Raw genomic sequence first — 24,068 nt, forward strand, 5'->3', positions numbered from 1 at the left:
TAACAAAAGAATGCGTAATTTGAATTTAAATATAATTAAATATTACATTTAAAGGGACATATTTGCAATTCATTTTGTGTAAAAAAATACAAAAATACTCAAGTAGTATATTACTGATTTGAAAGTTTATCAAGTACGAATGGAAAAACGTGTGTTTTATCTGAATTGTAAATAATACGACTGTATTCGTCCCTATAATGGTTGGTTTCATCTAAACTAAATTGAGGGAGTATAGTGAATCCATTTTCATCTTTCTCAAATTTGCTTTCTGTTTTTTCATTGCTGTTATCACTACCACTGACTTCAACATTTGTTTTATTTGAACATGATGAATTAACAGGGTACTTATGGTATCTTATTCCTTTGAGCCAAGGAGATGGTTCAAAACAGTTTCCAAGTTCAGGGAGTGGGGTTTTATTTCCATTATAAACACCATGCATTGTCTCCCTATAAAATTTGTACAAGTGAAGTTGGGGATCAGAGAGAACAAAAATTGGGAAGTCGTTATCATGTCTTCTGTCTCTTCTATATCTATAATAGTAAATGTCAACAACATCTTGCAACGAGAATTTGTTTGCTTTTCTAAGATCGGTGGTTTTAATGAATTCAATTTGTCCCGGTGAAAGGTCTCTTGGTTGAATATTCCCCCAACAATAGTATGGAGAGTTTCTGTTTCTAATTTCAAATTCAAGCTTGTCTGCGTTATCAGGAATTCCAAAGTTAATTGCTTGAGGGTTGAGGACCCCAATGGTGCTAAGTTGTTGTTTGTTTAAGGGAAGTTCTGCGTAGTAAATAAGTCCACAATCGAAACACTGAAGTACGACGTTATTAGGTGGAAGATCTATTGAAGATACGGGAAAGTGCATTAGATTGTTGAATTTTTGTGAATTAACACAATTAAGTTTATCATTTATGTCCATTTTATCTAAGTCAAAAACGCTGGCAATGCCTAAAATAACGTCTAGAAATACCTTACCGGTTAATTCCAAGGTGTTTAGTGCTCCCTTAATATTAGAATATGCATTGTTTACGCAGCTAATGGGGGAAATGTCATCATTCATACAATTTTGTTTATAAATCAACTTGTTGATTTTAGTGGAGTATTTTTTAAATTCATTAATCAGTTCATTCTGTTTAGCCTCAGCGTCTTGTTTTTTTTCAACCGATTTAACGCTAAACATTGATTTTAGATCTTTTCCCTTGTTTGGTTGAATTTCCGGAGAGGAGGGACATGTTGAAGGTGATTGTGAGACGGGTGTATCTCCTCTTTGAATTATGTTTTTGTAGATGGAAGAAAGGAGCTTGCTGTCTCTATTGACATCAATGATTGGGGCTTTTTTGGTCTTATCTGGAATGGCCTGGTCAGCATTGCATATCTTGTAGTAGTCGCTTATCTTAAGGTATTCGCATGATTTAAGTAAACACGAATTCCCAGACTGAAGCGAATGTTGTTTTTGTGGAGTTGGTACTTGTTTCCAGTTTACTTGTGTGTGCGCTCTTCTGAGGTCGTTACTTGCCTTCAGTCTCTCCTTGTACTCGTCACTAGAGGTGCTTATACTGTTGTATATTGGACCTCCTGTATTAGGATAAACAGGCTTGTAGTAACTTACGTTGCTCAAACGCTTTTCCTGATAAGTTTGCGTATTTGCTCTTGGCAACGTTTTATCGGTTGAAATTTCACCGCTGTTTGCCGTTTCCGAATTCAAATTTGACAGACTTCCGCTACTTTCCGCTCCTTCTAACTTTAGACTTCTTTGATCCTCCGCCCCTTCTTTTTTAATAAGAATGGAATCATTCAAAGACCCCGTTTGGAAAAGGTAGTTTGGAATCACCTGACTTGGTCTGGAAGCTATGGAGGATCTTGCTGAAAAAAACGCATTACTCATTCTCGAATTTGGGGCCTCACTGTGTCCGCGCAGGAATAAAAGATTTGGCTCACACCTCCCTTATTAACTGAAGGTAACAAAAACTACAAGCAAACCGGACCGCTGCACCGCTGCTTCGCAATTTCCGCTTTCGGAGTGTATCCCCGAAAAGTGAACTGGAATAGGGGCAAATCTCAACGAAGAACGCTCCGCTAGACCCAAATACCAGCTGTATATCAACGCAATTTACGCAAAAAACCACTACCTATTTTTAATACAGTACCTCGCAATGAATATATAAATGCATGTATTTGTGACATTCTTATCTATTATTTAAATCGTATTATATACCGGTATCCACGTCTTGTCTCGCGCCCTGAAAAAAGGAAAGTGCGTAACTCCGGGCCGGTGGGTGGGAACGAAGGAGATGGAGAGAGGAGGAGGTTTTTGGGATGAAGGAGCGAGAAGTTATAGTTAAGGTGCGAGCAATGCACATGAAAGTGGTACGGAGTCGAATGGAGGGGTGCAGAGAGATACTCAATGCCGTCAAAGGATGTGTATGGTTCGCAGTGTGCGAGAGTTGGTGTGTGCGGGCGTGTATTTGGTGTTTGGAGAGTTCGCGAGGGGGACTTGGGGACGGGTATGGGTTCGGCAGGGAAAAGGGGCGGCGGCTTCCGGTGGGAAGGAAGTGACTAGAGTATCAGAGCAGTTCCTCAAATAGATCTGCCTTTTGCTCGGAAAGCCTTTGGGCAGCGAGCCACAGTCCGAACCTGTTTGGTATTATTCCGTTGAATTGTTCGAGTGCGGAGCTGAACCTCCTGTAATCGAATCTGCTGGGAACGGTATGTAGAATTGATATGCACCCCTCGAATGAGGTCATAATGAGTTTGTGTTCGTGGTACTTCAGTATCGCAGCGGCTACCTGAAATGCATACGGTTCGCCAAATAGGAAAATTGAATCCCAGACCCTAGGAACGATCTGTATGGGAAGGCAAATAGAGAACAGCGAAGTGAACCAGGTCATGAGGTACGTGTCGGATGTAATGCTCAGAAGGTCAAAGTGGTGATACAGAGAGGGTATCAGTTCTTTGAATAAAGAGTCAAAGAAGTCAAGCCTCATCTTGACGTTTCTGTGGTTGAGCAAGAACAGGTCCAGAAAGTAGCAACTGTGCAGTAAGTTGGTAAACGTCTTAAAAGCCTCCAGCAGGTCGATGTTGAACAGAAGGATGATGATGGCGATGTGACTCATTCCCTCTACATATCCAATATCCGGTCTGTAAAGCATAAAACATTCAACTAAAATTCTGGTGCTTTCGAATATTTTATGGGTTTCTTGATTGTCGTTCATAAACAAGAATACACTGTCGACTTCGGACTCTAGTTCAACCTCCTTCACGTCTATGTCTCTCTTGTAGTAATTGTAGTAGCAATAGTTGTCATTGCTTGAGGCTTTGAGCAGCCTTTGGCTGTTTTGCTTCTGGTAACCGTCTGCGCCCGTCCCCCCGGTGGGTGATACCAGCGTAGGAGAGGAAAAGGGACTCTGTCTCGACGAAAAGCAGGCGGAGCCTGTTGAAGACTCGTTTAGCGACCCGTTGTCACAAAGTGAGTCCCTTTTACCAGAGGCTTCGTACACCAATTCGCTTGTGGTGGCACGCCCCCCCGATAAACTCAGAGTATCGGTATTCTCTTCATGCCCATCCCTTTCTTCGCATACCGGACCGCCTCCGCAGACGCCGTTGTCGACAAGGATTACGCCGTCCCCTTTTTCTGCTTCCTGATTCTCAAAACGCTGCTCGCTCTCCCCGCTCTCTCTTTTGTTATCCATTCTGGTCCCCAGGTCCAAGGAGTAGAAGCCATTAGACCTGTCCCAGATCTTGCACCCCAAAACCGCCCCTGCTCCGATGAAATACGAGTGAAACTCGGGGAAAACGTTTGAAACGTCTTTATGAAATCTTCTCAGGTGCACCATGAACGCCTCTCTGATGGGCCCCCCCCTCCCCACTCCCGGGACCGCCGCATGCATGCAGAAATAGTCACCAGTCCCAGGCGCGCCATTCTCGGCGGAGGTCCCGCATTGATTTGCATTAATGCAACCATGCACTCGTGGCGAGTCGCTGTTCGAATGGCTGCCCGGCGAGGAGGCGTTTTTTCTCGAGTCTAGGAACCTTCTTCTCATATTCAACAGGTCGGCGAAGGTGTTTTTATTTATTTGCAGCTGGTTCCCTACTGCAATGCTCCAAAGGATTCCCCTGTAGGAGTACGGAACGTTGCTGCTCCAGAGGTGAAGAATAGGGTGGGATATTGGGGCCTGGTAGTTTGTCAGTTTGCTAAATATATTTTGCTTCTTGTAGAACTGCGACAAGATCCCATTTTTAATCTGTCTGAGGGGCCCAGGACGCCTTTTTTTTCGTCTGGCGCTCTCCTTGCCGAGTCCGAGAATAAGCAACTTCTTTTTGGTCTCGCCATCCTCCTCCCTTAAGCTCCTGTTGTTGCGTATCCACGTTGCTCTTGAACAAGAGGACGGACCACCTGGTCTTTTATCATAAGCCCTTTCGGTGGCAGTCCTGTCGTGATTATTCTGGACGCCCCGGGGGCGAGGGCAGTCATTAGCCCCTAGAGCCGTGCTTGCACCTCCGGCAAGAGACGGCTTCCCGAAGTGCTCGTCTCTGAGCGAGTTTTTGGGGGAGTATATGTAAAGGCTGCCGCCTTGGTTGCTAAAGTAGCCGTTTTCCAAGGAGTTGTGGAGAACACTGCTCCCAAAAATGGTCCCGTTTCCGCCTCCGTATCCCATTGAGGACAGTCTCCTCGGAAGTGCCGAGTTTGGAAGACTTATGATGTGCGAGTTAAGACTCCAGTGGTTCTCCCATTGGAGGAAAATTCCGTGGTACCAAATCTTGAGGAGATCGCTCTGAATTCCTTTGTCCTGGTCATAGTAGTTGTCGTGAATAACGGCCCCTATTGACCTTGTGTGTCTCTTTGAACTATCATTCCTTTCTTCCCATCTCTCTTGGTTTTTAAGAATGGTTTGGTGCAAAAATCTTACCCATATCAGTATCGAGGGGTGCGTTGAATCGAGCGAACAGAGGTCTATTCTCTCCCCTTTTCGGGTAAAAAAAGAAAAGCACCTCGACTCAAGCTCGCTTTTTTTTGTCCTCGAAAGCCTGGATCTAGCTCCACCCGCATGGGACGGCGAGGGGGAGATAAAGGAATAACTGCGTGACCTGCTCCCCTTTGGAGCTAAGGATGAGTTAAAAACAAAATTGCTGCGTCTTTTTGTTCTTTTCCTGGTCAGGCTGCCAAGAAAGCCAGAGTGGCTCTTGTTTGGGGCAAATATGCTGCCTGGGTCACCGGAAAAACCAGCATTGCTACGATTAAAGCTGTTGTTGACTATGTGGACGTTGTCGCTGTCCCTTGAACGAACGCCGTTTACAGGGGAGGTTCCTGCGGCTCTTCTGTTGTTTGTTGAGTAAAACATTCCGTTTTCGCTTCCAGTTATTCCGACGTGAATGTCGACAATGTCCTCCAGAGGTACGCACGAAAGGTCAGAGATTTCAAGTCCAATAGCTCTTCTGAACCCTCTTGACATTCTGGAATGATTAGTAATAATGCAGGTCTTCGGTTCGCAGCGCAAGTTCGTGTCTAGACTTCGGCCGGGAGACGAACAGGCGCAGCGGCACGCATCTCCAGTGCACCCTTTGCCCTTAGATGCAAACTTATCGACCTTGGGATTCAAGTTGTTAACCAACAAACTCGGATTTAAAAGAGCATCCGAGTTCTTTCTTCGCACTCTCTTCCAACAAAAGAGACTCGAATCCTGCGATATCCAGGCAATAATAGTGTGAGACCTTCTTTTAGAGTGAAATTTTCTAAAGATGGACCCTTTTTGAAGAAGAGACACATTGACAGCAGGCACTTCCTTTGACCTCAAGACCTTTGGATCCCTCGAAAGCCTTCCGTACACCTGCTCGTAGGGCGAGAGAAAAGGTTTAAGCTCATTTTCAAGCACTCTGTCATACATAAGCTCGAGTTGGTCAGTGCCAAACGGTATTCCCGAAAGCATGCACATTGAGGTGAATTCGCTTTTGCTCATTTTGTTCCTTACATGGGGATTGTGCAAAGACGTATTTAACATTACAAGAGCGTAAAAAAGAGTGTGTATGTGGTCCGAGGTGCATTTAGGGAAAAGTTTATTGCTTTCCGAGTCCTGGTTGTCTTTAACGTAGCTTACTGAAAACCTTTCCAGTATTCTGTAAACCATTTGAGACTCACCCGGAAGGAAAAATCTTGATAGAAAATATCTGAGTGCGATATCGGGCTCCAAAGAATTGGTGTTAAAAAGACGCACATAATTGTTTAATATGCTTATAGAAAAATTTGAGTGACCACCAAGCAACTCGCCGACTTTTTTCTTGTCCAGAAAGTCAGTATGCAGTAAGAAATTAGCAATGTAAAGGGGGTCATTTTCTATTAGCTTATGTTCAATCATGTAAAATACTCCCTCTTCAGGCGAATTGTTAAAAAGAAAAACCCCCTGTTCTAGTTGCTCCATTAAGTGTATCTCCTCTTTTAATGCATCCAAGTGAAACTGACCTTGAGAAACAAACAACCTGGACAGTGATATTCTGGCTGCATCGTCAACTTCCCTTCCCCTTGTTCTCGCTTTGTCTCTATCTCTGTCTCTGTTGCCTCCGCCAAAAGACGAAACAGATGAGTTTGAAGACAAGATATTCGAGTTGAATTGACTATTCGAATAGTCTCTCAGGCGCACAGAGCTGCAAGATTCGTCGTAAGGCGAGCTTAAGTTGTAACAATTACGATCAAAGTGAACGCTTTTTGCTCCTCTCACATTACCGCTCCCGTAAGTCGTGCCTATGGCGGAGTTGCACGTACCCGTACCACTTTGAGAATTGCTTGAATTTAAGTGACCGTCTGTCCCTTTTTCTGAGGCAAATATTGAGTTATCTTGGGACCTTGGAGAAGAAGCAGCGGTGCAATGCGAGGACGAATATATACTCCCTGCGCAGTTGTTGCTGCTTATTCTGCATCCAGGTTCATTGCTGTGGAAACCAGCAGCAACGTTCCTTCTTGAAGCCATTAAAAGCTGTCTTATTTTTCTCACGGAAAACGACGGAATTAGTCTGCCTGCTGCTCCAATATTAGATCCAGAATTCCCCGTTCCGGACCAACCGGGAACCATTCTCGGCCAGTCATCTTGGGAAAGCATTTTCACGGGAAACCCAATACAATTGTTGCTTGGTGTATTGTTTTGACTGGATGCTGCGGTCGCAGCTGCACTATTCAAATTCGAGTCCAAAGCTAACAAGGACGAATTGCTTCGGGTCAAAAATGTGTCCCTTTCAAAGTCGGAAGAGTCCTTCACCTGGATAGGCTTTTCAGAAAGTATTTCCTTGTCTACAACGTACTTTTTCCTTATCTCTATATCACTCATCGCCTCCATACATGTGTAACATGTAATGTAATTTACAGTGCATAGATATTTCAACTGCTTCAATTAACGCGAATCAACCACTTAAGTCAACTTTACTCGCTATTACAGAACCCATTTCACATAATAGCTCTACGGAAATCAAAGGAAGGATGGATAATACAAACTGGTTCACTTCGAAATTGTTTGCTCGCCACTGGATCCTACGACTCGAAGGCCTCCTTCCTAGCTCGGAACTGCTTGGTTTTCTTGTTGACTGCTGCCACCTATACAGGGTAAATCTGAAATAAATCCTATCGCATTTATCTCTGGCGTTTTTGGAAAGAGAACAAATAACTTTAAAATCCTAAAACTGTTAGTGTATCACAAATCACGATGTTAAACTATCTCCGTTTGCAGTTGATACAAAACTACTTCTATTTGTCACCACCCTGCATACCTTTATTCAGCATACTCTTTTTAACTTGATATTTTCAAATTCGCCCAAACCAAGAGAAGCCAGGCGCTCGCGCCACGCTTTTTGGTGTTGGTTCTTGGTACATGCACCGAACGGTACAGTATCAAAGGGCGGCAAGGACTGAGTCCCTACTATAACAGGAATGCGAGCGAAAAGGTCTTTCAGAGAAAATTTAGGGATGAGACTCGGGGAATATGGTTATTGTTTGCAGACAAAAATGTGAAGTTTTATTTCACCTTTTTTCACGTCCAATGCAGCCTTTCGGTATTTAAGTTGGATTTCCCGCCTACATATTCCTGCACTGGAGCTTTTAGGGCGAAACGCACTACTGGCGAGAGGACCGGGTTTAGAGGAGCCAAGGAGATAACTGACTTTGAGTCGGATACTGAGCCCGCTTTGTTTAGGAGAGCAGGCAACAGCGAGTCGCGTGTTTTGTTTTTAGTGTGCCGATTTCTTATTGGTGTGGGTTTTGAGAAGCGTATGAGGGCGCGTGTTGCATGTAATACCAGATTAAACGGGTATCATTTGCGAAACGAGTTTTGGAAGAGAAGAAGGACGGAGATAAATTAAACAGGAGAACAGATAAATACGAAAGTGGGAGACTAACGGGAAGGGATACAGACACGAGACTGTTGTTCTTTATGGTACTATTACAAAGGAGAGTAAAGGTGGGAATGTACGGTTAATCACTAATTGCTTTTTTCGCAATGAAATTACAACTAATTGAAACAAATATAACTACCAAAATAGAGTTGATATCCAGTCGTTGTTATTGTCCTTCCTTCCTTCGTCGCACGGCGGAATAATTTCCATAATGTCAGAACTGCTAAGTTGAGAAACATTATACTCTTTCCCAAGACAGTAGTGGTTTGACATTTCGATAATATTGAACAAATCAAGTTTTGTAAAAGAACACGTTTTGTAATGTTCATTTTTCATTTCATCGTCTATGCTCCAAAGTTCAAACTGGGTTGAACTTATTTTTGCATTATCGCCCTCTTTGGCTGAGGAATCGGGTTTATCCGGGACCTCATATAGAACGTCCTCAAATGGAGAACAAAAATCCAAGAAACACGAGTTGCTGTTTTGGTCGATAACAGCAGAAGTTGCCATCAAAAAAACAGCAGAGAATCCGGAGAAAGTTTGCGTTTTTTCAATGTACTCTGGATCTTGTTTGTAAAGATGGCTTTGAAAAAGAATGTTGCTCCAGTGGTATTCAAAAGGAAATGCGGTGTCATCCTGCTCATTTATGCATATTTGATCAATAATTGCCCTTTGACCTATTGATATTATTAGAGGCGAACCAGGGGATCTAAATGTAATGAAAACGGGTAGTTGGCAATTTTCCGCAAGAGCTATCGCAACTTTAAATTCCCTAGAATTAAATGTAAAGGCGTTGTTTTGAATGATGTCTTTGCACAAGTAAAGGGTTTCAATCTGTTCTCTTCTTATCTGTATATCCTGGTATGTCGAGTTGTTTGAACTTCCAGTTCCTCCAATTTGGTATCTAGTCCAATCCCCACTACCGAGTGCACCTGAACATCCGGGTCCCATAGGATTAACCTTGATTGATACAATTGATTCAATAGGATCTATTGAAAGTGTCATTAGTGAATCCTTCATCTCCATGTAGTTGAATATATCCTTTAAAAGACCAGAAGGCATTTTAATACCGTGTCTCCTATTCCATTTAATTTTTTCGTGAAATAATATCCTGTCTTGTGTTCCAATTACGGGATAAACACGGTGCTTTCTGATCACTCCGTTTCTCCCCATAATTATTATTTTAAGCTCGTCCTTCGCTGAAGGCCTCAAACTTTCGTTGCCTTCCAAACTATTCCCACCCTCTCCACCTTTAAAACCTATTTCAAGAGTGAATCTTGTTGGTTTTAGCCATTGAGTGTTGATGAAACAATTAAGAAGGGACCCTGCATTGTAAAGCCTTTCAAACTGAAGTTCACTATTGCTTTTAACTGTAAATTGATCAAATAATCTTTTTGAAAAGCTGAACTGAAAACAAGATGTAACCACTCCTGAGGGAAATGAATATATCATAAACTCATCATCTGTTATTCTTAATAGCACATCCTGGCATTTAAAACCCCTTATTAAACAACTACAACAGTTATTAAATTGCTTGAGTATATTAGTATCTCCCTCAATATAAATCCACATATTATTATCCCCATTCATTTAATATGTGAACGTGTATGTTTTTACTTAAAAATGGAATAAAATATTATGACGAGACAGTATCTTGAGTGTATACGTATTCAAGGTTTAATATACAAAAACACAGATGTTCATCTGATTCACTCCGAAAGTTATCGATTTAAGTGCATTCTAAACAGTCTCAGACCCTTTTTATTAACCTTCTATTAGAAAATAGCATGCACACAGTGATTGCAACCTAGATGAAAAAGCAGCATTTAATACAACCTCTCAACGCATTTATTGCTCTATTATACCGTCCTTATTGACATTCCTGCCTCTTCTGCAGAGCTGCTTTCATCACCTCCGGAAAAAACAAGTGCTGTCCAACCGAATGGTAAAATTTTATAAATTGTAATTTTATATATTGGCGTTCTACCCTAGTTCCTTTGTTTGTTGGTACCCCTTTAACCATATTTACTACCAGCTCATTACAACGTTTTGGCGGGCACTCGTGGCGGGCTGTGAGGTTTTCCTTTTTTTCATGAAATATATGCTAGGAGGTATGGACGCATTTTATTATCTAATAAAAATCTCTGTTAGAGAACGGCATTTATTGTTTATTATTTTTGGTATATAAATCCTCCTCTTTTTTGATCAAACTTTTCAAATAGCAAATAGACGTACTTTGTGTGGCAACAGTACATAAAAATATAGAAAAGAAGGAACAAAACAGAATTGCATACAATTAATATTTTGTAGATATAGTAAATATTAAGTGAAGCATATTTGAAGTGGGATATATATACTTAAATAGCCAATATAGGTTCAATAGAGAATTATAGACAAAGAAAAGTAAGAAGCAGTCTGTGTGGAGTATATATTTGTATAAACAGCAAATAACAATAGCTAACGTGGGATTTTGATTCTTCTTGAAAGCGAAGTTTATCATTAAATTTGCATTGAAATAATATCATAATCGCAATACTTTGGGAATAGTAACACAGTAATAGCAATTATAGGTGTATGTATTCAGACTAGTGTAAAAAGTACGAGTGCAAGGCAGTTTATTCTATTAATTAATACGAGTAATTTAAGAATAAGCTATACTAATAGATGAATATGGATGCATATAAAGGTATAGATATAGAGAACAATGAGTCAAAAATTGAAGAAACAGTGAACGGAATCAATGTTTCCCGTAAAATATTAGATTTGAAAAGCATATTAGATTTAATAGAAGAGGCCAAAAAATCAAGCTTTGAGAGATTGGATAAAACAGTAGATAGAATAGAGGAAAATTATGAAACAAACGTTAAGAAATACGAAAAGGGATTTATTGATTTGGATTATAAAATGTTTGATATAGACATACCAGAAATGAGGGTTTATCCAACTGAAGATGAAATAAATAAAAGGATTATTCATTTTTTATCGGGGTTTGTAGACTATAATATGGGTATAAACAACAAAACAAAAAATCCTGTTGAATGTGATGATACAGAAAACATAGATAAGAGTAATGTAAACGATAAATGCGTAAGTCCGGCTCCAAAAAGAACAAGAGGTGAAGAGGAAGAGAGCAGTTTTGTAGCAAGTATAATAAGACTATGGGAGAACAAGACTCCAAAAATATCTTCAATTTGGAGGAAAAATAAAAATGTTAAAGACGACAAGCTTGAATTAAGGAGTCTCGGAATAAGCAAAATCGAATCATTAAATATAGTTTCAACTGATAAAACAAGGGTGAGTCAAGTTGAGAATAGAGAGGAGGTTAAGCGTATAATCGGAGATAATAACGATAAAAACAAGGTGAAGTTAGAAAAGTATATGAGTATTGATGATCATGAAAATAATGTTAAAACAAATGATGAAAGTGAAATGAATTCTGAACTAAGCGAATTGTCTCCAAAAACAAAAAACATAGAATTTAGCGTTGAAAAAGAGCATAAAGCGAAGGATTCGATTTCAATAAGTTTATCCCCAACTCAAAGTCCGCCTTTATTGGCACTTACTCCATCTACCCCTGTACCTATAATTCAGAATGCAAAAGCAAGCATCACAAGTGCAGAAAGAGGGACGTGTTCACTAGAAACGGTTAAAACAATAAGAAATAATCCAACTCCAACATGCTCATCTATGAGTTTAATGGAAAATAGCAATATAGAAACATTGGGAAATGAGAGGAAAACCTTTTGCGACAATAACAATGAGAATGGTGGCAGTGATATTAACAAAAATGAAACCGATAATGATAAAGACGAAAGTGAATCCAAGGGAAATTCTGTTTCAATGGAGGATTCGCCTCTCGCACCTAAACCAATAAGAAGATTGACGGGAGATAAAGACAAGGGAATTAAAAAGATGAGCAACAACAAAGAAGATAAGGCAAACGAATGTGAGCAGACACCAATATTAAAAGGAGGAAACTTGGAAGGCACTCCGAAGGAGATGAGTGTAAGAGGCAATAAAGTCGACTCCAGGATGGATGATGACGGCACAAATGATGGAAAAACGGACTTTGCAAGACCTGAAAGATTGAGTTGTATTAAAAGAAGTGGTCTTAGATCAATACTAAACCATTCAGCGAATAGAGTACTTAAAGAAAACCAAGTGGGATCTGGTCCAGGCCCAGGTTCAGCTTCTGGATCAAGATCTTTTCATTTGGTCAAGACTCCAACGGGAAAGTATGGTCTTTGTAAATATGGGATTGAAGGAAAGGACAAGCAACAAAAGCTTGGTCTCGGCGAGAGTCCATGCAGAAGGTACCACAAAAGACTTAAGTTGCTTCCTCCAGTTAATCCTGAGGAATGTTACGAGTTAACTGACAGTGAGGATGATGATACGAATAATCAAATTGGCGTCAACGGACAAAAAGTAAACAAAACACAAAAAAGAATACCTCTGTGGGCAAGAAGCATGAATTGGATTCCAAAAATCAAAGAGCAGAGAAACGTAGATCCATTTAGTATTTTTGGAGACTCGTGCATGTTTATGGACCTGGAGGATGTTTTTCAAAGGCCGCTATATATTTCAACAGTTGCTAGGGATAACAGAATAAAATCCTGGCAAAATGATAGAGTCACTTCTCTAAACTGGAGTGAAGACTCCTTGACTTCTGACGAATTGAGAAAGTACAAACTAAAAATGAACTATTATATAGACAAATCAAGTGAAGTATACGTAACTGAACCCTGTTTTACTCCCTCGCCTAATCCAATGGTTAACGGAGCTTGGAACCACATCAACAAACAGAGAATCAACAGTGGCGGCACCACCGTTATAAGGAAAGCACTTAATTTGTCAGTCCATAGACTTAATTGCAGCAGCTCGCAAAAACCAAGGTCACAAAACAACAGCTGTTCCCTTGATTACAACTCTGAAAACAACAACATCTCAAACGTCCACCAGAATAACGATTTGAGTATCGCAAACAACAGAACCAACTTCAAAGTTGACGACGCTACTTATTCCAAGTTAAACGGAAACGCCAACCCACAAACAAACGGCTCTTCACTCTCATGCATAAAATCCTTACGGTAATTTTCTGCTACGCAGCAGGCGCGCGCGCCACTCATGCAAAAGTGGCCACAATGATTATAGTACGGACCGGTAAGTGCAGGGCAGTATGGCTTCAGTTAAGTGTGTGTCTGTGTGAGCTCGTGCCTCCGCTTCGACTTTTGTGCTCATTTAGCGTTATTCCCCACCTAGTTTTTGTTTAGCATGTTTTACGCAAACTAAGTTGCTTTAGTGATTTGCTTCTAGGCTTCTTAGTTGATCTTCACAGTCCGATATAAGAAGTTGTCGTGTTGATTACCATTTCATCTGTGTGTGATGTTCATCTCTCGGATTTGAAAGGGGCTCGGACCGCATTGGGTGCGGGATGACATGCACGCCTCTGCCTTCGGTGCCGTTACCCCCGTCCCGTGCCACTTCTGTTTATGCTAGCCACAATAGCCTTTTGTCTTTCCGGAGTCCCACCCTGGCTTCATAGTTTACTTCAAAGCAGATAAACCATTACCCAACTCACAGAGGCTGGTGGTAAATGCCAGTTTCCCGCCAAATCTGAATAAAAATACAAGGGGTAACTGAAAATATGTAAAAAAGGAGCTGCTGTGAAGGGAGTAGATGAACTTAGGTGGAGGATAAAACGAGGCGATTTTGGAGATCATACCATCGAATTATTGAGTGAATCTGAGACGAAGGAGGCGAAAAGGAGTGCGAAGGTGGCAGGACAGAAAACGCAACCTTGATTTAGATTTAAATACAGCAAACAAGTGGGTACAAACGAGAAGGTGAGATTTGTGTATAATATTAAGAGTTTGGTTGTTTGGGAGACTTGCGTTTTTTTGTATTTGTAGGTTTGTCATGCATGTATTTTGCGTAACATAAAAGGCAGAAGACTGTATAATAGGGATTAAATGATACTAGACGGATCTATACCTTTTTTCGCGATATTTATAGTTTTTGTATTAAATAAGATTTGAATGGAAAGCTTCATGTAAAAGGGTGAATAAGCTATTTTTGAGATACGTAGTGGAGTTTGAATAATATGTTAAATAAAACAGGACTTGGAATATGCATTTTTGCGTTTCTGCTGACAATTGCCGAATTAGGACTCAACTTTTGGATAGCTTGTGAAAAATTAGATAGGGAAGTGGGGAAAACTGTGAATAAGGAATGTGGGTTATATTCACTCTACGAAAACTCAAGTGAAAGCGAATTATTGCTAAACTCTAACTGTTTGTTAAAAGTTGGAAATAAGTACTTTACGGGAGAAAGATATGTTGAACAGGACATAGAAACTGCCATAGCATTTTGGAAGATTTCGTCTGACCTAGGGAATCCAGAAGCCCAATTTAACATGGGTTTGGCTCATTTTATTTATCCTTCACTGGACGGTTTGGAATGCAGTAGTTTACATAATGGCAAAAATGAAACTATTGGTTGCTTTACATACAGTTTGAATTCAAAAGAAGACATTGAAAAAGGAATTAAATATTATAAGAATATGTTAAAAAAGATTGAATTATTTAACTACGATCACGACCAAGGGATAAAAGCATATACTAGATTCACAAAGTCAATAGCATATTCCAACTTGTACTTGTATTTTTCCTCTTTATCAGGACACAAAGGGTCTCAGCTTGCGTTGGGGTTCAGATACGAAAATGGATTGGGATTGCCTAATTCTTGCGAGGCTGCGTTCTCAAACTACCTTGAGGTGGCGAAGGATTGTGTACTGGAACACAGAAAGGAGGGAATAGTGCAGTATGAAGAGTTGATTAGAATTTCAATTCCTGACTGGGATCCAATTAAGAAGTTGTATAGTGAATCTGAGAATCAGAATAGACACGACTTGGCACTTAATTTAGCAGAATCAGGAAACATTTTCATTCAATTAGCAGTTGCAAAAAGATACTTAATGGGATCCGATGGGTTTCCACAAAACTTTAAAAAGGCATACAAATACCTTAGAAAACTGGCTGAAAAAGCCAAGAATTTGGCAGGAACTGTATTAGACACCACTTCTACATTAATATATGGAGAGGCTATAGGGTTGTTGGGGTACATGTACGCTTTGGGACTTGGGGGTGGCAATAATAAAAGGGACTTAGAGACGGCCTCGGAGTATTTTTCAGTATCTGCTTTCATATACAACGACCCTGGAGGGCATAACGGAATGGGTTATGTGTATTTTCATGGTTGCAAAGGGTTTGAACAAAACTTTAGATTATCTTTTCACCATTTTAATGAGAGTGCTCATCATTTATTCCCAGATGCACAGTATAATTTGGCCTCCTTATATCTTACAGGAATGGGTACGTCTCAATCTTATTCAGAGGCTCTTCTTTGGTACACAAGGGCTTACGAACAGGGACACGTTCCTGCTTCCTATGCACTTGCTCAGCTAAATTTCAATGGACTTGGCACAAACAAGGACTGCAACGTAGCCATACAGTTTTTAAAAAACATCATTCACAAATCGCCATATGTAGCCGATATTGTTAAGGAGATAAACAACATATCAAATTCAAAAAACAAGAAACTTTATAATGTTAATGGTCTAAAGTTGTTTCTCACTCTTAAACTTGCCTTGACTGGACACGAGCCTTCCATAGCCAATATTCCGTCTTTGGTAGAAAAGGAGTATAGGAAAAGAAACTTTTGGGGTGCCTCCAAATTCGGGATTAACTGGAGGACAAGCAGGGCACAAGCATTTTCATTAAGTGATGCAAAGAAATACGATATGGGTAAATTTGACAATAATCGAAACAAGTATATATTTCAACATTTAATTGGTTTTAATTTGAATAAACTCTTTAATATAAGTGCTATAACGCATTATTTACAAACTAATCTATATCACCTCACGAGTTGCATTTTCCCGCATTCAGTCTTAAGATACCTTGGTATAGACTTATTGGAAGACAATTCAAACAAAGAAACAGCGTCTCGCTGTGATTTAGGATACAGTCAAGGGGAAGACTGTCCCAGAGAAAATGGGAGCGATCCTTGGTATTTGCCACAAATATTCATTGAATTTGGGATCTCAAAAGACAATCTTGATTCTATGATAAGATATGGAGACAATTCGTACTACGGAAAAGGCTCGGAACTCAGGTTCGCTATAAACGAGAATAGCAACTTCATCTACTCCTTAAAGAGCACAGAAAGGAACATCGTTCCGGAGATACACTTGAATGATGTACCTAACTACTATGTCGCGCTGGACGTCTACAAGATAGTTGCATATTTCACACTTAGATCGAGACACATGATATCTTCTGTTTCTGAAGCCTGTTTCAACTTGGGCTACATGCACCAGTTTGGAATTGGAGTTAAGCAAAATATCAAATTAGCCGTATCTTACTATAGAAAAATGATGGAAGTTGGTCATATAGGAAGAATGAGCAACGGAATTGTCGAGATTATTATTTTTATAGCAAAGATTCACGAATTATTTATTTTTCGTACTCAGTTTCTATCTTCCTTGAAACGCAAAAACGAACTTAAACGGCTCGTCATTCTCGTAATTGCACTTTTAGTTCTTATCGCCGCAAAGCTTTTGTTAAGACTCGCACACTTGATTGGAATTCATCTAATTAATCATTCAAATAGCAAAAACAACGCCGGTTCCAACGGCAGTAACACAGAAAATGCCTCAGATTAAATAACTGTTGTGGCTGTTACAAATTTAACCTGCTGGTTTTGCACCTTTGCCGATGCAAACTCTATCAATAGTGCCCGTGAATATATAAATTTTGGCTAATCTAGTTGATTGTTCTTTTCATTCCGCTTTTGTTCTTTAGTTGTCATCCAAATTTGACTTGCTATTTGTGTGGACAATAGCAACTTCCGGCGCCAAACACTTCTTCCTTAAATTAGTGGTACCTGTCTCAGTTTATTTATATTTATACGTAAAAATATTTTAACTGGAAAATTGGTTAGGCGGGAAACGGAAATTAAACCTTTAGCTGTATTTAGCTTTGAATATAACCCGTATGTAACGGCTTTATCAGTTTGGTCGTATGTTACTGCAGATTAGGCGGGAACTCCGTATGTATATAAATAAATAAGAGCGACTACCAAGAATAAATAAATATAAAAGGTAATTTTGACCTGTTTTTTACGTTTAATATGTCTACAAATTTCTTTTTAAGTGAATTTAGTTGGTAGTTGCGAATTAAGGGTTATATAGTAAAATTTACATTAAAGTAGGACAAAAGCTTTGATCTTTTTGCGCCATAAGCAGGAAGTAGTACGGAAAACAAAATTTCAAGGTTTGTTTTTAATTTGCAGTATATAAGCTATGGCAGAAACAGAGCAAAAGAAGAGAACTTTTAGAACCTACAGTTATAGAGGCGTTGACCTCAATAAACTTTTGACAATGAAGTTGGATGAGGTTGTTGAACTTCTCCCAGCTCGTCAAAGACGCAAAATAGCGAGAGGATGTCTTAACAGAAGAACAGCAACTTTCCTTGCAAAATTACGCAAGTCAAAGGCGGAATGTCCGATGGGTGAGAAGCCTGTCGCAGTGAGAACTCATCTTCGCAATATGGTTATCCTTCCGGAGATGGTTGGTTCTGTAGCTGGTGTCTACAATGGTAAGACATATGTTACCGTTGAAATTAAGCCGGAAATGATTGGAATGTATCTTGGTGAATTCTCCATAACATACAAGCCAGTCAGACACGGCAAGCCAGGTGCAGGTTGTACGAGTTCATCTAGATTCATTCCCCTCAAGTGAGCGAATTCTCATCTATTAACTAAAGCAAGCAGTAATTACTACTGTCATACCAATAGTTAATGTAGTTTAACTACACTACTTGTCTTAGTAGATGGAGCAATACTAGTATTTTTAATTGACTGATTTAAGAGTTTTTGTCGTACTTTCACCTAGAAGAGTGGTACTTTATTTTTCCCTCTCAAATCGTCTTTCTGTTTTTTGTGCTTTGGGTTATTGTTATCAAAATTATTGAACCTTCTCGTGTTGTGTACTTGGAGATGAATTAACTGACTTTAGATTACGTATGCGACCTCAAACTCTCTTTTCTGAAGCTAATTTCATGCAGTAGTAGCAACCCACCAGGCAAAATTAGAGAGAATACCAGTATTGTTCCATTTAATTGAATAGGAGCAGAAAACGGGCATAAGGCAGACTTATCGTATGCATATTTGCGTTAATATAGTCTTCAAAAAAAGTGTGGTCCTTTTTATTTGCCATTCATGCTGTAAAAACAAACATAATTACAAGTCTATATATATGAATAAATACATTCAGACAGTCTAATTCACACTGCTTAACTAACAATGTAAACACCTCAAACCCCAACCATTGAATCTATACTACAGCTATACTATACTTACTATACTATGCTGTCCCGTACGTGCGTTCAAACACCTTAGTCAAAAAGTCTGATTTGAATTCACAGTAAAACACACACTTGCAACCATCTTTACTCAAGTCAAGGATTTAAAATACGATATCACAAACTTAGCCTGCCATAAAGCAAACACACATCTCGCCTCTCTATAACAAAAATGGAGCAATGTACACAATCATAAATCGGATTATTACCCGTCCTGGTCATATCTATTTTTATTTAAATGTACTTCTGAGTCGACTATTCTCCCATATTACTTATTTCACGTGAGTCTACGCCACCCGCTCCATAAATACACGAGTTTCATGATAATTGTGTTTTGTGGCGCCAATTACTGAGACGCCTAATGTGGTACTAATTATAGTAAAGTATGATTTACCGCCTAACTGTTGGTTATAAAAGACAAATATATTTTCCCTGGGTTACCAATAAATCAACTTTGTTATTCTTCTTTTTATTCTAAATCAGAGTAAAATACAAGTACTTGGCGAATTTACACGTATTCATTCAGTAATTAGTGTTTCGTTTTATTTGTTCTTTTAAAGAGAAGCATTCGTACTTACTGTTATTGTGATAATATACAAAATGACATTTGCAAGGCCAATAGTTAGTGTATTTCCATTAAATGACTCAACAAAAGCAGCCTCCACAATTCCATTACCAACTGTTTTTGTTTCTCCATTGAGACATGATCTTGTTCGTTATGTATTTACAAATATGTCGAAAAATAAGAGGCAAGCTTATGGTGTTTCTACAAAAGCAGGTATGTAAAGAAATTATATTAAGGCAGTGTTATTGAATGTATTTAAGTGGTTTTGCAACTACAAATGGCCAATATTTACATCCGGTACGGGAAAATACCTTATTAGTGATGAAAGCTATTTTGATAGGGACATCTGATTTAAAGTTAAAATGTGATGTTCGAAATGTAAATTTCACAAGATAGTAGATTCTGATGCTATTTTCCCGATATAAAGATATTAAGTACCTCTGTATTGAATTTAGCTGTTGCAAAACGATTCTTTTCCAGAATATTGGATCAGTGACATTAAATACATTGCCTTTATATATATATATATATTAATCGACAATTCGAATATCATCTTTAATTTAAATTTAATGTTTTAGGTCATCAACACTCTGCTGAATCATGGGGTACAGGTAGAGCTGTCGCTCGTATTCCACGTGTTTCTGCATCTGGCACTAGTAGATCAGGTATGTTTAATATATTATAGACTACATATATAGTTATGGAGCAACGCACGTATTTTGGCAATAAAGGAACCGGCTTCACCACCAGGATAATACATATAAACCATGTTTTTATTTCAATTAAGGCAATTTTGTATTATTCATGAAACTTTAACAATTAATGATGTATAATAAGTCGTGCACCACACTGAATACGAAGTTAATTCTAATTTCTTATGTGGACAAACCGATTATTTGCTATTCAGTAATAATTCACGTTATTGAATAGTCTGAAGTGTTTCATGGTTTCTGAATAAGAACATTTTTGTTTTTCTTAACATCTATGGTCGAATAATGTGGTTTATATGTGCACAAACTCACAATGACGTCGTGGCTGCCGCAGTAATTAACAAAACTAATTAAGACACCATATGCCTAAAAATTCTCATTCTCCATAATTAGAACTTTTATTATTTTGCCAAAATTATTAACTTTGATATTAAAATTTTATTTTGATTTATAGGTCAGGGTGCTTTTGGTAACATGTGTCGTGGTGGTCACATGTTTAGTCCAAATAAAACTTACAGGAGGTTTCACAGAAAAATTAATACAACAGAGAAGCGTCATGCTGTTGCTTCCGCTATAGCAGCAACAGGATGTCCGGCCTTAGTTATGGCACGTGGACATAGAATAGACAACATCCCTGAATTACCACTAGTTGTCTCCAATGATGTCCAGAACATTAAGAAGACCAGTGCAGCAATCGAATTCTTCAAGAATTTCGGTAAGTTTTTTTTTTGTGAAAAAGAGGTTGATTTTCTGCTCTCGCATTGGTGATTATACTTAACAGTAATGTTGTTGGTGTTAAGGATGAAATAAAATGTGATATAAATAGGTTTTTGGTGCATTTGGGATGATTTTGGAAGTTACCCAGCTCATACTGAATTTAGTGATATGTTGAGAATGCTTCCTTTTAAATATATCTGAAGTGCATCTCGAATTATATTTATGACATTTTAGTACAAAGTCGCCAATATGTGAAATGAGTGCCGACTGAATTGCTCTTTTTCATTCAAAATAATAAAGGAACTTCAACTGATAATTTAATTTTTAATTGATATTATTAGGTTTTGAAGACGAAATGAAACGTATTGAATCTTCCGTTGCAATTAGATGCGGCAAGGGAAAAATGAGAAACAGAAAAAGAGTATGTGGAATCGGTCCATTAATTGTATATGCTGAAGACAATGGGATTGTAAAGGCAATGAGAAACATCAAGGGTGTTTCTACATGCTCTGTTGAACGTTTGAATTTGCTTAGACTTGCTCCAGGTGGTACTTTTGGTAGATTAACAATCTACACAAAAGATGCTATTAAGAGACTTCAAGAGATATATGGAAGTTATACCCATGGATCCTCGTCTAAGGTTGGATACACATTACCACGTGCAGCAATGACAAATGCTGATATTGGACGTATTATTAACTCTACTGAAGTTCAATCTGTACTAAGACCATTACGTGGTTTTAAATGTACAATGTCAATGAATAGATCAAAGACCAAGAAGAACAATTTGACCAATTTATCTATCAGGGCTTGTTTGAATCCAGCCTACACAAGACTCAGAAGAAATGCGAGATTAGAACAAATTCCAGGTACAAGAGCCCACGGAACCAAGAAACTCCAAAAGGCTGCAAATCGTGCATTGAAGAAGTCAATCAAACAGAAATCTGATATTGCAATTGCAGCAAAAGCTCTCTCTGGTCACAACCAAAACTAAGCTAGATGGTACACATATATCCACTTGAATTAATTAAAGAGTTACTACTTCCATTGTTAGTGGTGATGAATGTAAAATGAATCTATTCCAGATGTTTATTTCCTCATATCCCTGATTCCATAATTTTGATAGGTTTTATTTTATATCCTTATTCATTGAGGAGATTCATTAGATATCGATACTGATATTAGAAGTGGTTGTTTGTGCTCTCAGCTTGTGTTAGTGGATATAAGTGACTTTATTTTCATCAGGAATTTGTTTCTCTCATCTTTGTCAACATTAATTTTGTTGTCTGGACTTTTCTAAAGACAATATATTCGTAGTCGGATTTACTTGTATTAACTTCTTTCCCAATTTTTCAGTGAAATCTATTAATTGATTTATCAAAATTTTTCGCCTATATAATGTAATTAACGTGGATATAAAATTCAAATCTGAACTTACCTGTTATCATTGTTTCTAGATTCATTCCCGTTTATTGATAGTATACTGATTAATTTACTTTTTTTTTCATAAAACATTTCCTCTTTGTTACTCAACACTCTTTGTTTTTCAAGCAGTTCTGAGTTCAATTTTTTTGCTTGAATTATTTTTTCACATATTTCCATTTTAATTTTTCTAATCTCAGTTGTGCTTTCATCCTTCTCTAGCAATTTTTTTTTCATATTATCCAATTCTTGGGTCAAGTTTAATATTTTTAAGGCAGTATTTTCATTTTTAATAACTATATTCTCATTTTCACCATTCTTCATGTAATAATTTTTGGACTCGGAAATAATTGACTCGTCGTTAAATACATTTGATGGGTCGAATTCTTTATCTGTTTTAAATAAATAAAATATTAATCTTCTTTTTTCCTCCTGTTTTTCTAATTGTTTTTTTATCGCAGTTAGTGTATTGTTTATATCATTTACATTTGATTCACTTAATGTTAGTTTACTTCTTTTTTGTTTCAATATTTCACTCATACTAGTTGTACTTTCATTTAATTCATTCATTTTTTCTCTAATTTGAATTATTAATTTCCTATTATTCGCTATTTTTTTAATTAATTGATCTAATTTTTGCTTGTTTTCTTTAGTTTCTTTATTTATTTGAATCCTATCGCTCTCATATTCATCTAGTAATCTTTGCTTATAGTTATTTATCTCTGCGTATTCGGCTTTAGATGTTAGTATACCAGTATTTTCCAACGATATCATACCCAACATACATCTTGTATTGTCTTCAACGTCTTTTAAATTGTCTTCTAGTTCAATTATTTGCTTGTTTTTAACATAGTAACAAGATTCTAAAGATAGAATAGATAACTTTAATATTCTTAGTTCTTTTTTCAATTTCTCTTTTTTTCCCAATTCAATATTTACTTCTTCTTCCACTTTATTTTTTAAGTTTAATTTTTCATTGTATGCTTTTTCTTGAATATGCAATTGCTCCAGTATATCGTTGTATTCCTTATCATCATTTACTAATAATTCATTATTCCTTTCTTCAAATGTGGATATTTTATTCAAATCACCCAAGTACTTTTCTAATCTGTTTTTTATTACACAAAATTCCAATTTTACTTTTGAATATTCGTTGCGCTTTTCTTCTACTGATTTAATCATTGTTAGCATCCAGTTTTTTTCTGCAATATACTCGCAGTGAATTTTCTCACTTTTTTCTATTATCTAACCAAATAAAAGTTTAAAATACAGGCGTAAGGTCATTAGTTGTTTTAATTACGCTTTCTTTTTATCTAGAAAACAATTCCCTTCTACATTCGTTAACTTACCTTTTTAACACTTTCATTGTTACTCATTATCTTTTCAAATTTATGATACAGCAATTTTGCTTCACTTGAAGTAGTCTGTTTCTTGTTTATATAATCATAAACATATTTTGATATTTTTGAATTCAGCATTTTATTTTAATTCAAATTCATTACTTATTCTATTACTTTAGTATTAATCTAGTTTTACCTCCCCTGAGGCTTGATTAAATGTTAATTTTAGTAATATTAAACCAGTTGGTTTAATTTATTTTTTAATATATATACTTATAATCAGTGCTGTGCCGAACTTTTTGTTTAAATATGCTAAATGCAGCACTTAATTCATAATTAAATTTAAAGATTCACTCGATATATCATATTCAAGTTCAAGGTATTTTTAAGGTATAAATTCGGTAATTAATTTAAACATTTGTGGGATGTAATCTTTTACATGCTAATTTGCATTTTTTTAGCACCGGTATTGACATGTTTGCATGTGGATACATCATTTTGCACCAAAATAATCACTAAATG

General features: G+C 37.8%; 8 protein-coding genes across 8 annotated transcripts; 4 read left to right on the forward strand and 4 right to left on the reverse strand.

The window, feature by feature from the left end:
• Positions 1-110: 110 nt before the first annotated feature.
• Positions 111-1,886, reverse strand: FG386_000956 (uncharacterized protein; the record flags this gene model as incomplete). The annotated part of the gene is made up of 1 exon (XM_067340349.1): positions 111-1,886. One exon carries the CDS (start codon positions 1,884-1,886, stop codon positions 111-113), a length of 1,776 nt encoding a protein of 591 aa, XP_067196107.1.
• Positions 1,887-2,565: 679 nt separating this feature from the next.
• FG386_000957 (protein with sec7+ TBC domains) lies at positions 2,566-7,323 on the reverse strand (the record flags this gene model as incomplete). Its single annotated transcript, XM_067340350.1, has 1 exon — positions 2,566-7,323. The coding sequence occupies one exon, from the start codon at positions 7,321-7,323 to the stop codon at positions 2,566-2,568; it is 4,758 nt and encodes a 1,585-aa protein (XP_067196108.1).
• Positions 7,324-8,506: 1,183 nt separating this feature from the next.
• Positions 8,507-9,961, reverse strand: FG386_000958 (uncharacterized protein; the record flags this gene model as incomplete). Its single annotated transcript, XM_067340351.1, has 1 exon — positions 8,507-9,961. One exon carries the CDS (start codon positions 9,959-9,961, stop codon positions 8,507-8,509), a length of 1,455 nt encoding a protein of 484 aa, XP_067196109.1.
• Positions 9,962-11,035: 1,074 nt separating this feature from the next.
• On the forward strand, positions 11,036-13,462 carry FG386_000959 (uncharacterized protein; the record flags this gene model as incomplete). Its single annotated transcript, XM_067340352.1, has 1 exon — positions 11,036-13,462. The coding sequence occupies one exon, from the start codon at positions 11,036-11,038 to the stop codon at positions 13,460-13,462; it is 2,427 nt and encodes an 808-aa protein (XP_067196110.1).
• A 1,009-nt stretch (positions 13,463-14,471) lies between these two features.
• FG386_000960 (sel-1 protein) lies at positions 14,472-17,093 on the forward strand (the record flags this gene model as incomplete). Its single annotated transcript, XM_067340353.1, has 1 exon — positions 14,472-17,093. One exon carries the CDS (start codon positions 14,472-14,474, stop codon positions 17,091-17,093), a length of 2,622 nt encoding a protein of 873 aa, XP_067196111.1.
• Positions 17,094-17,732: 639 nt separating this feature from the next.
• FG386_000962 (40S ribosomal protein S15) lies at positions 17,733-18,170 on the forward strand (the record flags this gene model as incomplete). Its single annotated transcript, XM_067340355.1, has 1 exon — positions 17,733-18,170. The coding sequence occupies one exon, from the start codon at positions 17,733-17,735 to the stop codon at positions 18,168-18,170; it is 438 nt and encodes a 145-aa protein (XP_067196113.1).
• A 1,222-nt stretch (positions 18,171-19,392) lies between these two features.
• On the forward strand, positions 19,393-21,778 carry FG386_000963 (60S ribosomal protein-like; the record flags this gene model as incomplete). Its single annotated transcript, XM_067340356.1, has 4 exons — positions 19,393-19,570; positions 19,936-20,022; positions 20,522-20,782; positions 21,126-21,778. 4 exons carry the CDS (start codon positions 19,393-19,395, stop codon positions 21,776-21,778), a joined length of 1,179 nt encoding a protein of 392 aa, XP_067196114.1.
• Positions 21,779-22,057: 279 nt separating this feature from the next.
• On the reverse strand, positions 22,058-23,684 carry FG386_000964 (restinhypothetical protein; the record flags this gene model as incomplete). Its single annotated transcript, XM_067340357.1, has 3 exons — positions 22,058-22,175; positions 22,223-23,451; positions 23,556-23,684. 3 exons carry the CDS (start codon positions 23,682-23,684, stop codon positions 22,058-22,060), a joined length of 1,476 nt encoding a protein of 491 aa, XP_067196115.1.
• Positions 23,685-24,068: the final 384 nt, after the last annotated feature.

The sequence above is a fragment of the Cryptosporidium ryanae genome (assembly GCF_009792415.1).
Source record: "Cryptosporidium ryanae isolate 45019 chromosome Unknown contig_19, whole genome shotgun sequence".
Lineage (NCBI taxonomy): Eukaryota > Apicomplexa > Conoidasida > Eucoccidiorida > Cryptosporidiidae > Cryptosporidium > Cryptosporidium ryanae.